The 13896-nt window shown below is 37.9% G+C and overlaps 1 protein-coding gene across 1 annotated transcript in view; it reads right to left on the bottom strand.

Moving 5' to 3' along the window:
- The window catches only part of LOC150085835 (nitric oxide synthase, inducible-like), a 116325-nt gene that overhangs the window by 40441 nt on the left and 61988 nt on the right, over positions 1 to 13896 (bottom strand). Inside the window, exon 7 of the mRNA XM_090374712.1 lies at positions 12055 to 12369. Within this exon, the coding sequence (XP_090230838.1) occupies positions 12055 to 12369 (315 nt within the window). The remainder of the gene's footprint in view (positions 1 to 12054; positions 12370 to 13896) is intronic.

Raw genomic sequence — 13896 nt, 5'->3', positions numbered from 1 at the left:
TAATGATGTTAATAGAAATAAATTATGAGTTATCAGCAGTAAAGTTTAAGCTGTTTAAAGCTTAAACTCTATGCTACTGCTTTGTTAATCAGACAATTACTTAATAAATTTAATTTAACATGAACATTCAAGATGACATGTGGTCAAATGAATAATTTCTTTAATTTTTAATTAATTAAACATTTAAATTTACAACTTTCTTGATTGCATATATTTTATACTACATTATGTTGAATTAGAAGGAACAGATTTTGGAGAATACCTACAAAATACATAATGCTTGCTGAGACTACCTTGTCTCCCCTGTGTCTTTCATGATAGTATAGTGGTTTTGCCCCGTGTCACTCATTTGGAAAGGTTTGGATTCAATTCCTATTTGCAAGTGGGTGAATTTCTAAAGTCCTCCTCAATCAAGGCATAAGTTAGCTGACTTCAGGCAGAGGGAGTAGATTTATTCTCCATGAGTTATTCTTGGTTTTGTAGCCTGCACAATATGCAAATTGGCCTATGAATACACATCTGTACAGACATAGTACACAATAGTGCAGTAAGTTGCTGAAGCATTTAAACCCAACAACAACAGCAATGTTCTCCTGTGTGAATAGAGCTTGCAATGAGTAAAATTTGCGGAATAAAATGCAGTAAAATTAAATACAACAGAATAGAATAAAATTACTTTAACGGAGAATATTAAAATAATGTTCAATAATAGGAACGATAAAAGTATCCATCTGAGTCACAAGCCCATAAGACCTGGGTAAGCAAAAAAAATTCAATAACCTTAAACCCAGCCATAGGGTGTGAAAGGCTATGATCCTATGATACTGGCAATTTCAATCTCAAAGTACTTACCAAATTAAGAACTAAATAAAAAAAAGCTTTTGAAATGAATCACTGAAATTTAGAGTTAATACTCTTATTTTGAGAAATTATGAATATTTATTTAACCTTATACTAATTGGTAGTAGGCTTGATGCCTGTGTTATTTTCAATCACTTTTTCCATTGGCATAGTTCAATTTTTTATATATACGTGCATAAATAATCAGAAGATTTTTTTGAGCATGGATTTACAGGTTACAAGGGATATCCAGATTCACATGACTTTATTGCAGGTTTATTGATAAAAGGATGGTTGAGTGGGAGAAGACAGAGAGTGGTAATTAATGGGTGCTGCTCTTCGTGTACTAATGTTATTAGTGGAGTCCCACAGGGTTCGGTGTTGGGTCCTCTGTTGTTTTGTATATTTATCAATGATATTGATGAAGGTATATCAAGCTTAGTGTCGAAGTTTGCAGATGATACAAAGGTTGGCAGGGTTGTTAATGACAGTAATAGCAGTGTGCTACTGCATCAGGATCTAGAAAATTTGGGCCGATGGGTGCTAAGAAGTGGAAACTGAAGTTTAACCTTGACAAATGCAAAGTACTGCAAATGGGTTAGAAGTAACCCCAGAGAAACGTACCAACTGTGTGATACTACACTTAAGGTGGTAGAAAATGAAAAAGACCTGGGAATAATTGTGCAGTGAGATATGAAGTTTTCTGAGCAATGCAGACAGGCTGCCAGGGCAGGTCATGGGGTTTTGTCAATGATATATAGGAATTTTTCTAGCAGGGAAAAGGAGGTGATTGTCCCTCTGTATAAGGCAATGGTCAGGCCATACCTTGAGTACTGCGTACAGGTCTGGAGGCCTCATTTTAGGAAGGATGTAGATTTGCTTGAGTGTGTACAGAGAAGGGCAACAAGATTGGTGAGGGGAATGAAGGGATTCTCTTACCAAGAGAGGCTTAAGTTCTGCAAATTGCAGTGGCTGGAGACTAGGCACCTGCACGGTGATCTGACTGAGGTGTATAAGGCCTTGAATGGGTTGAGCACGCTGAATTCTGATGGGGTCCTTCCACTTGTTCAGATTACGAACCTAATGGGGGATAAATTCAAATTAAGAAAAGACAGATGTAGAATAGATGTGCGGAAATTTGCCTTTAGCCAGAGGGTAGTTAATTGCTGGAACAAACTTCCATCTGTCATTGTGGAAGTTCATAGGTTCAATAAATTTAAAGAGGAACTGGACAGGCATTTGGAGGGAATAGTGTGATTTTTTTTTTTTTTTTTTGGTTGATGCTGCATAAGCTCATACACTTGCTTTCTTGCATCACATGCCACTACTACTATTACTACTATTTATTTTTTTATTATCTTAGTATTTTTTATTATTTTTTTATTTAGGATTATCTCCTGTTCTGTTTTGATATTTCTAGATAGACTGTTCATTGTAATATCCATATTTCACTATATATATATTTTTTTAAATGAAAACTTCAAACATGAAAGGTATTAGAACTACCTAAAGTACTAAATATTGTGCATGAATTGAAGATTGAGAAGATAGAATATACTTGTTGACATTAGACTTGAATTTCTGTAGGATGTAATTTCCAAATAATTACATGTGATGGAAGGTTGTTCCAGAAAACAAAAGTTGAAGGCAGAAATGAAAAAGAAAAGTTGGTTCTGTGATTTTCAAGCTGGACATAAAATGGATATGCTCACTGGTTGTAGCATGTATTTAGAGTTGTTTGAAAAAGAGTGGGAGAATTACAGTTATCATTTCAGAAGAACAGTTCCAGTGGAAATATCTATATAGAAGACAAAAAGCAGAATCAGATCATCTATGACAGGGATTCCCAAAAACTTTTTCAAGCATGGACTGGTGTTGGAAGATTTTTTTTTTTTTTTGCAGCCCACCTATAGCTATAAATTAATGTATTTTCAATAATTATACTCGTAGGCTCAGGAAATAATGACATGCTATTAGGACATTTAACATACCAGTAATGCAATTAGGTATTCATTAACATCAGTAAATATAAATAAAAGATAGGTAATTAATTTCTTTGTTTATTATCAAAACTTTACACATAAAATTGACATATTTTAACAAAGAAAATAAGGAAATTTTCTATAGTTTTAAGTAGGTATATTTCAAATAAGTTGTTCGCGGACTGGAACCGGGCTGCGGACCACACTTTGGGAAATCCTGATCTATGAGATAGAGAGTGGAGAGACTTTGTAAGAGATGGGTCATTAATTAACCTGGCTGCCCTTTTTTGAATGGAGTCTAGAAGCCTTTAGAGCTTTTACCACCGCGATATAAACAATATTCCATTGTAGGGTGGATTTCAGATTTGTAAAAAGTGAATAATTGTTTAGAAGAAAAGTAATGTTGAGAACAAAAGACAAGTTGAGAACAAAAAAACCCAGTCTTTCAGATTCAGAGGAAGCAATATGATGTGCTTATTTTAAGAGAGATTAAAAGTCAGGGTAATCCCTAATAGAGATATACAATCTTGTCTAGAAATCTGATTCATCAAGGATAATCATAGGAGCATAAGAATCCTTTTTTGCGAGATATAAGACAGGACTAAGTTTTAGAAGGATTGGAATTAACTATGTTATCTTTGCCCCACTGCAGAATTAACTGGAGATCAGCATTCAAGAATTGGTAATGGACATTGCAGAAGTTGAATTTTCCATTGAATTTGAGTTGAGTTTTCCACTGAATTTGTCCATAGATGGGTAATATAAGCCAATATATCACCAGTGAAACAACAATGGCAGTATCCATACTGGCAATCTTTGATCAGATGGAAGGTTTCTAAATAGTTTAGAAGTTGGCAGGTTAATGGGTTTCTCCATTGGTTAGAAAGAATAGAGATAGGTGCAATGGGATAATAATTTGATGATAGAAATTTGTTACCCTCTTCAAAAAGTGGATGAATGCGATCAAATTTCCAAGCAAAAGGAAAAATATCAGTGGAATAAGAGTAAAAAGGTGACACAGAACAGAAACAGGCTCAGGAGCACAGGTTACCCTGAGAGAGAGAGAGAGAGAGAGAGAGAGAGAGAGAGAGAGAGAGAGAGAGAAGTAGAAGGAAATCACCAAGAAAGAGAAGAATGATGACATCTAGCTCAGGATGCTGGGTGTGCCAAGCCCATACTCACCAGATGCCACCTGCTGGCTAGCTTAAGGTAAATTTTCGTACATCAATTCTGCAATCATCCTTCCTCGACTTGAATTTATGCCCCCTCATGTGTAGTCTTAGCAAGTGGAAGAACACCATTAACATTCAGCTTACTCAATCCATTCAAGGCCTTAAACACCTCAATCAGATCCCCCTGCAGGTGCTTAGTCTCAAGATGCTGCAATTTGTAGAACTGAAGCATTTCTAGGTAAGAGCACCCTTTTGTTCCCTTCACCAATCTGGTTGCCCTTCTTTGTGCCAGTTTCAGCAGATCTACATTATTTCTAAAATCCAGACCTGTATGGAGTACTCAAGCTGTGGCTGACCATTGACTTATGCAAAGGGATAATCACCTCCTTATCCCTGCTAGCAAAATTCCTGTATATCGTTGACAAGACTGTATGAGCTGTTCTGGCAGCCTGTCTATGTTGCTCAGAAAACTTCATATCTAACTGCACAATTATCCTCAGATCTTCTTCATTCTCCACTACCCTGAGTGTATTACTGCACAGTTAGTACATTACTCTGAGGTTACAGCTACTCATATGCAGTACTTTGCATTTGTCAATGTTAAACATCTCAGCCCATCTGTCCAACTTTTCTAGATCCTGTTACAGTAGCATACTGTCATTAACAACCCTCCTATCCTTTGTATCATCTGCAAACTTGGACATTAAGCATGATATACCTTCATCAATATCACTGATAAATGGCGTCTACGTAGCCAGGTGGGCAGGGGCAGCAGTGCGTAGCACACACTTCTTGGTTAGACTGGGGTACAAGCCCATGACCACCAAATACAGAGGATTCAGAAAGGTCAGGGAATGACCACCGCATATCCCCGGAGCAATATGGCCTTAGTTGCTAATGCCCCTAAAAACCAAACAACTACAATATCATTGATAAATATAGAAAATAACAATGGGACAACACTGAACCCTAAGGGACTGCACTAATAACATTAGACCATGAAGACCAGTTTCCATTGAACCATCCATTCAACCATCCATTTATCCATAGCAGCAACTTACCTTTAATGCCATACTGCTCTAATTTGTACAGCAGGCTTCCATGTGCAACAGTATCAAAAGTTTTCCTGAAATGCAAATATATGATATCAAAATTAGTTTTTGCATCCAGTTCCTTTGTGACCGCATCGTAGTATCCAATCAAATTGGTCAAACAAGATTTCCCCTTAACAAACATGCTGTGTCTGAACTATAACTGCACTCTTGTCTAGATGATCCTGCACTGCTTCTTTAACCAGTGACTGCATTAACTTCCCCTTAATGTCAGAATACTCCAGTTTGTACAGCAGTCTTTTATGTGCAACAGTATCAAAAGCCTTCCTGAATTCAAGTATATGATGTCAAAATTATTTTTTGCATCCAGTTCCTTGGTCACTGCATCATATCAGTAACCTATCCGATTAGTCAGACAAGACTCTGGTCCTTGAGGATGTCACAGACAAGTTGTACTGGCTAGCTGGGAGTCTAAAATGCTGATGGAACTGATATTTCGGTGACATTCAAGTCAAGTGGACCCAATTTCGGTGAAGTCCGGACGGTCTGTGACAGCCAAATCCTCTGCTTGCACCTTTACGATGGTGGGACTATTAGTAATACTGGGTATAACCTCCATGCACAAGCACACTGTGGGTGACAATCCAGGTATGAACCAATGTAAGCAGGGGTCGAGGTGTGGGGCCCACACCACATGGAGGAATGCCGCCCCTCTGTGTTACCAGACAATACTAGGTGGTAAATGACTCTGGTCAACCGGTGCAATACCATCGGGCGCCTCCGTAGCCCGGTGGGAAGGAGCAGCAGTGCGTAGCACACGCTTCTTGATTAGACCGGGGTTCGAGCCCGTCACCACCAAATATGGAGGATGCGGAAAGGTCAAGGAATGACCACCGCATTTCCCGGAGCAATATGGCCTTAGTTGCTAATGCTCCTAAAAACCAAATAACAAACAACAAACAAGCAATACCATCACTTTGCTTATTGGAGGCTTGAAGTGGTGGAACCCATGTTTAGTCTCCAGAGCTAAGTTCCGGTCAACCCTTCCCCATCTCTTCCATCATGCAGTATGACTTATGACTTTTGAGGTTATGATGAACATCATGGGAAGATCCAATCTTCCTTGCATTATGAGGGTACAGCTCTAAAACGGTGTTCGCAGGCCGGCCGCTAGTTAGTACACTGGACCAAACCTATTGGTACACCAGACCGAACCTACTGGTAACGCTTTAGGAGGCTTCCTGATCAGCTAGTGCATAATGTTGCTACCTCTACTCTGATAGACAGTGACTGGAGGGAGTCCGAGTAGTGTGTATGAGGGGGGGTGGCATTGTCGAGGCCACGTTAGGTCAAGGATCTGGGTATATTCTTACCACGTGTACGCCATATCCAAAAATTTCATTACTTCATACACCATGTCCCCCACTTTTTCTAACTATTGAATACACCACCAATTGTCAAACTAAAAGAGTAAGCTTATCTGTGAAAAGATCTAAACCTCCTAAACACTTAATAGTTCATTTCACAAATATTCATGGTCTCAATTCTAATCTCAATGATGTCCATTTCCACTTGCAGTCTTCCAAACCCTATGTACTTTTTCTGACAGAATCTCATTTATCAGTTAATTCAACTTCTGCTCATCTCAGTTGCCCAAATTATTCACTGTATGATTCCTCTCACCTCAAAGGTGGTACTTGTGCATATGTCCGTTCCGATATTCCCTGTCAGAGAATTGGTAATTTGGAATCTCCTCTCTTCGTTCTTCTCTGGCTTAAAATCTCTCTACCTCACTGTGTCAAATTCATCTGTTGTCTCTATCGTTCTCCCAAACTCCACTAATCACTTGAACCTCTTTGACTTCCTCTCTTTGAAACTTGACTTTCTCCAGTCCAACTTTCCTAACAGTGAGGTAATTTTCCTTGGTGATTTTAATGTTCACAACTCCAGCTGGCTTCCGTTTTCTAGTAACACCGACCCAGCTGTTCGAGATGCTGAGGCTTTTGCAATTTCTAATGACCTTGCACAGATTGTTCATTTACCTAGAAGAATACCAGACAATCCTAACTATACAGCCAACATGATTGATCTTTTTCTCACAAACAACCCTTCTAAGTACACGGTCAAAGTGAGTAGTCCTTTGGGTACCTCAGATCACAACTTGGTGATTGTTTCTTCTCCAATGGAGCCTTTATCTCATGGCTATTCCCAACCTCATATTGATTGGCATTACAAGAATTCAAAATGGGATGACCTGCGAGATTTCTTTTCTTGTTTTCCTTGGTCAGACTAGTTTCAAACCTTTTGATGTTGTTTGCTCAGATTGTGTCAGTGAAATTAATCTTGTAGGAATGGAATCCTTTATTCCACACTCCACTCTAAAATCTCGTCCTTTATCTAAACCTTGGTTTTCCAATAAATGTGCTAAGGCTGTTCAAGAGAAGAACGTTGCATATCGTAATTGGCTTTTTTCCAATTCCTCAGTCTCATTTTCTGCTTACACCAAAGCTCGCAACAATTGGAAAGAAGTCATTAATCAGTCCAAACTAGATTTTGAACAGGCTAAGAGTAGAAAACTTGCTTCTTGCCCTAATGGTAGTCAAGCATTCTAGTCCCTTGCCAAAGCTATTGACCGCAATTTTTTCCCATCGATGCTCCCACCTCTGTCAAAACCAGATGGTTCTGTTGTCACTTCAGCCAAGGATAAAGCTGACCTACTAGGCTCCCATTTCTCTTCCAACTCATGTATTAATGATCTTGGTAAAACACCTCCCACCATTCCCAACACGCTCCATTCAATGCCTCCTGTGGTCTTCTATCAAAAGGATTTTGACGAATCTCAATGGTAAGAAAGCTCCAGAACCTGATGGTATTTCTCTACTTGTTCTCAAAACCTGTGCTCCTGAACTTACTCCTGTTTTTTACCCCTTTTTTCACTTTTTTTTTTATTATTATTATTATTATTATTAACTTGGTGCAAGGAAGCCTGAGGCTTATGCTGCACCAGCCAAAAAAAAAAAAAAAAAAAAAAAAAACAATTCCCGAGTTATCCTGAGAGTGAGAGAGAGAGAGAGAGAGAGAGAGAGAGAGAGTCAAAAGTCAAAGGGAATCACCAAGAAAGAGAAGAATGATGATATCCAGCTCAGAACCCTGAGTGTGCCAAGCCCATACTCACCAGATGTGAGCCCCTGAGGTGTTTTTCCTTCTGCTTGGAAATTTGCTCATATCCAGCCTGTTCCTAAAAAGGGTGACAAATCCCTCCCATCCAATTATTGTCCCATTGCAATTACTTCTACTCTTTCTAAAGTAATGGAGAAATCAATTAACCGCCAACTCTTAAACTACCTAGAAACCTTCCGTCTGATCAACGATCGCCAGTATGGATTCCGTCAGTGTCGATCCACTGGTGATATTCTGGCTTATGTTACCCATTTATGAACAAATTCAATGGAAAAGTTTGGTGAAACACAAGCAGTTTCTCTTGACAGCTCAAAGGGTTTCGATCTTGTTTGGCATAAAGGTCTTCTAAACAAGCCTCCATCTTATGGTTTGCCAACTGTTTTTTGTAATTGGTTATCCAGTTTTCTCTCTGATTGCTCACTGAAGGTGATGGTAGATGGCTTTCTGTCTTCTAACTTCTCCACTAATGCTGGTGTCCCCTCAGTTCTTTCCCCCACTCTTTTCCTCTTGTATATTAATGACCTTCTTCCATTGACTGGAAATCCTATCCACAGTTTTGCTGATGATAGCACATTGCATTCCACTTTCCATTTTGAGAAACCTTGCCCTGCTCAATCAGCTTCAACTTCTCGTATATCTGCTACAAATTTTTTAAATGCCGATCTCCAGGTAATTTTCCAGTGGGGCAAAGACAACTTAGTTGATTTCAATCTTTCTAAAACTCAGTCTTGTCTTATATCTCGCAAAAAGGATTCTTCTGCTCTTATGCTTATCTTTGGTGACACTCCGATTTCTAGACATAATGATATCTCTCTTTTGGGGATTACCCTGACTGCTAATCTCTCTTGGCACAAGCACATTACAAATATTGCTTCCTCTGCATCTAAAAAATTTGGTTTTTTCTTTTGCTCTCCGCGTTACTTTTCTTCCAAAAGCTGTTCACTCTGTACAAATCGCAAATCTGCCCTACCATGGAATATTGTTCCCACATCTGGGGCAGTACCCCCAAAACCTCTCTCAGGCTTCTAGATTCCATTTAGAAGAGGGCAGTTAAGTTAATTAATGATTCCTCTCTAACAGAGTCTCTCCACCCTCTGTCTCATAGACGTACTGTCTATGAGACAGAGTGGATGCCTTTTCTACAGATACTTCCATGGGCACTGTTCTTCTGAATTTACTTCTATAATTCCCGCTCTCTCTCTCTCTCTTTCAAAACAGTCCAAACATGTGCCGCCACCAGCCAACATCTGTTTACCATCCAACTTCAAACTCACAGAACCAACTTTTCATCTTCCTTGTTTATTCATTCGACTGCCGTTTTCTGGAACAGCCTTCCTTCATACGTATTTCCTGAAAATTACAGTCTACAGAAGTTCAAGTCTGATGTTAACAAATATCTTCTTTCGTCCTCTCAATCTCCAACCCAAGCATGGTACTAAGTACTATAGGTTCTAATACCTCTCATGTTTGGGGTTTGCATAATAAAAAAAAATAAAAAAAAATAAATAGAAAGACTGCCCTTGACAAATCGATGGTGAGATTTCAGTATAATTGCATGCCTGTCCAAATGGTCCTGCATTACTTCTTTAACCAGTGATTCCATTATTTTCCCTGGAATAGATATTACGCTAACAGGTCTGTAATCACCCATGTTACCTTTTGATTTTCCTTTATAAACTGGGGATATATTTGCACATCTCTAGTCCATAGGGACCTCCCCTGAATCCAACGATGGTGTCATAATTATGGATAAGGGTTTGTTTATCTCCTTTGCTGCCTCCCTCTCTTAATACAATTAGATAGATTTCACCTTCCCCAGGTGCCTTTTTATGTCAGTCCTCAACAATTTCTCCTCCACTTTCCTTTCAGTTATCACAAAGTTATTTAGCTCCTTATTAGAGTTTGACAAACTTCTGGCATCCCCTTCTCTAAAGAATTCGTCATGTGTGAATGCAGATGCAGGGATAATGATAGATGTACAAAAATATTAAAGAACTGAAGACTCATCAAGAAATGAAGTAGAGAAAGACCAAGAAGAAGAAGTGGGTTTTTATTTCAATGCAGGCCTTAGTTCTTTATCCATTCCATTGATAGCGAGTCAATGGAACAAAGCATACCCCCCCCCCCCCAAAAAATACAGAATGCAGAATATGCTAATATCAGTTTACTCTCATTTTAATTTAATAAGGAGTATTTTGTATTTTTATACTACAGTAATGTAGGAGGTACAAGAACCGACAGGGGATGCTATATTATATTTCAATAGAGTCTTAGAGATTGTTCTAATGTAATGGAAAACTATTTTGAATAAAATAATAAATCAGTTTATTTGCCAAGTTATCAGAAATTACAAATAGAAAGAACAGGTAATATTGGTGTTAATATTAACAGTTATCTAGGATGGCATCCATAGCTGAGTGGTCAGGAGTGGGAGTGCAGTAGCATACACTTTGAATAGACTGGGGTTCAACCTGCTGACTGCTAAATACAGCTGATCTGCCAACTCGCACTGAATCTCCGTGGCAGATTATGGTCATTTCCCTCAACATGAATTGTTGAGCAGGCTTCCATCCTGCAGTGGATTGATAATGGCTGCAGTTTACCTTACCTTACCTTACCTTACTAGGATGGCATGCAGCCCAAAAGGATTTATAGTGTTCCAAGGAAGTTAACAGAAAAATATGGCCAGCAATTCTTAGTCAATTATTGGCCATGCTACTTGTTTCCATGATTCTCTGCTCCTTAGTAGATTTTATGTTTTGTGTACATTATAACTTTAGTATTTAGTAATGATTCACTTGTAGTTGATGCTTTGGTCCATTAATTCCTAATCTACTGACCAAATTTGCAAGGTTTTTTTCTGTGTTAGCCAAATCTATGCAATAGCAACAAAGTTATAATCTGACAAGAATAATAAGTTTTGAAATTTTTAATCTTCAACTCTTCACTTTCTGAAAACAATAGTACTAATCCTTGCAAATTACTTTAATTACAAATTTTTTGCAGTATTGATACAAAAAAAGAAGGGAACATATGCCTATGCATAAAATCTGGGTTCTCACACACTACCAACCCTTGCAACTTGAGGCCTCTTGTCACTTAAGTTAATGATAATCCTATACTCTTAATCTATCCTATTCCTATAAATATTAATGTGATTAAAGACTTTGGCAACTGATTGTTAGCAATAACTTACCATTCTGTGGGTTGGTGATTTCAGCTTTGGCATTAATATCCCCCAAAATCTGATAACTCACTTTACTGAATAGGTATCTAGGTGATGTGTGGAACTTACCCTCCCCACAAATTGGGATACTTGACTAGATAAGAGTTTTTCCTAATATTACCATATATGTCTGTTTTCTCAATTTTTTTTTCCAAATCAGACCCTATTCCATTAGAGGTTCGTGTTTTGTTGTTTTCCCATTACTCTGATGAATTTCTGATGATAATAATTATCTTGTTCAAAGAAAATTATATCACAGAATCATATTAACAAAGATCTGGTCAACTTTCTTTTTGCTTGTTTCTCATTGTCTACTTGTCTTCATATCCCCTTATTAGATGCTGGGTTTTGGATTGCCTGCTAGCTCTCCTCCAACACTTGCCATGCCAAAAATCTGCTGCTTTTTTTACTGTATCAGTTATTTCTGTAATAGTTATTTAATAGTTATTATTACTGTAATAGTTATTTCATTGTGGAATAATCAGCAATGAAATAACTATTTATGAAATAACAACTCTCACACCACACTAAATTGATAAAGTAATAATTATTAATTTCATCTAAAATTAATTCAGAAGAAAGGCTTAAAAGAGAACAATTACCTTGGTAATGTTATATCGTTGAGGGTCACATAAATTTCTAGCACCAATTTCTGTACCCATATACCAACCATTAAAAGGTGCAGCAGGAAATTCTATACCACCAACATCAAACAACATATCAGATACAGCAGGAAGGACATACCACTCCAATCTAAGTTCAGCAAACCAAGGATACCGGGGATGTTCCAGTTTCACACAGAATACAAGTTCATTAGGAATATCATATACCTTTGGCCCTTCACCAGGAGCAGAAAGTATCCATGGGAGTATGTCAAATTTGCCTCCTTTTCCCTTCCATCCTAACCTTTGGCAAACCTACAGAATATACACACACACACACACACACACACAATTTCAGAGAATGGTATAAGATTATTGGAATTCTCATAAGAAATGAAATTTTCAAATATTCTAGAATTGTCAATCTTATTTATGTTTTAATTTACTGCACAATGCTGCCAAGAGTAACCAGATATCTGCATGTTTCAAAACACCATTTATTGGTACAGTATTTAACAATGTGTTGACCCAACTTCAGCCTTAATTACATGCAATATCTTCATCAGTGGCTCCAAAAATTTTTTTGATAACAAAAAGGTGGTATTTTGGACCAATCCCTCATTCAACAATGCGGCCAATTCAGCTACTGATTCATGGTGTTTTGACCTGGCCCACAGCTGATATTCAAGACATTCAAGTCCATCCCACAGGCATTGAAGGGAGTTAAGGATGAGGCTCTGGGCAGGCCAATGAAGTTTTTGCACCTATGTATTAAAATTAAATCATTACAGGCTACATTATGATGCTGAAACAAAAAGGGGCCCTTTCTCATTGTGCTACCACAGCATAGGAAAGCAGAATTGTCCAAAATGTCAATGTATCATATGGCATTCATTGTTCCAGGAACTATGACACCACATTAAATTGGTCCAAACCATGAGAAACAACCCCAGATTGTGGCAATACCTCTGCAAAACTTCACAGGTGCGATAACATACTCTGGTTTTTTTTTTTAGGAGCGTTAGCAACTAAGGCCATATTACTCCAGGGATATGCGGTGGTCATTCCCTGACCTTTCCGCATCCTCTGTATTTGATGGTCACGTGTTCGAACCCTGGTCTAATCAAGAAGCGTCACTACCGCTCCTTGATTAGACCAGGAGACATTATTCACCATACTCTGGTGAATAATGTTTTCAGTAATCAGACCAAAACAGTAATCAGATCAAAAAAACCATGGAGTTGTGGAACTATGTTATGTAGTGATGAATCATAACTGTGATTTGCCACTCTATAACATAGCTTTTCAACATTCTAGGGATCAATTATGATGAACTGTACACTAGACAATTTAAGTGGTCTCTGGATACTTTTGGCAAATATATTGTATGCATAGTATATACTGACATATGCTTAGCAAGTAGTAGCATAGCCAGGACTTTTTGTCAGCAGGTACATTCACAAAAAAAAAGGCGGTAAATGCTTAATGCTTAAAAAGTGCTACAATACCAGATTTTGGCATAGGAGGGTACAATGTACATGCTGACCCTACCCTGGCTACGCCACTGTTACCAGATGAAAAGTTCTAATAGTTTAAATTCTATTGAGAATGAATGTTTCTTTTTCTAGAGCTTTTCACTTGGCTCAGTTATTCAGTCTCTAAAGGAGGCCAAATAACTCACTACCAATTATATGGTTTCCGACATGATATTCTACTTGTTTGTATAGCTTCTGAAAAACAGAAATCCCAATTTATTTTTTTATCTCACACCACAAACAAACAAACAAACAAACAAACAAGTAATTAAAATATATTCAATTACCAGACATAATATACTGATGG

The sequence above is a fragment of the Mastigoproctus giganteus genome, chromosome 5 (genome assembly GCF_048544385.1).
Source record: "Mastigoproctus giganteus isolate SK-2022 chromosome 5, ASM4854438v1, whole genome shotgun sequence".
Lineage (NCBI taxonomy): Eukaryota > Metazoa > Arthropoda > Arachnida > Uropygi > Thelyphonidae > Mastigoproctus > Mastigoproctus giganteus.
The sequence above is the reverse complement of the archived record's forward strand: the minus strand, read 5'-3'. Positions and strand labels throughout refer to the sequence as shown.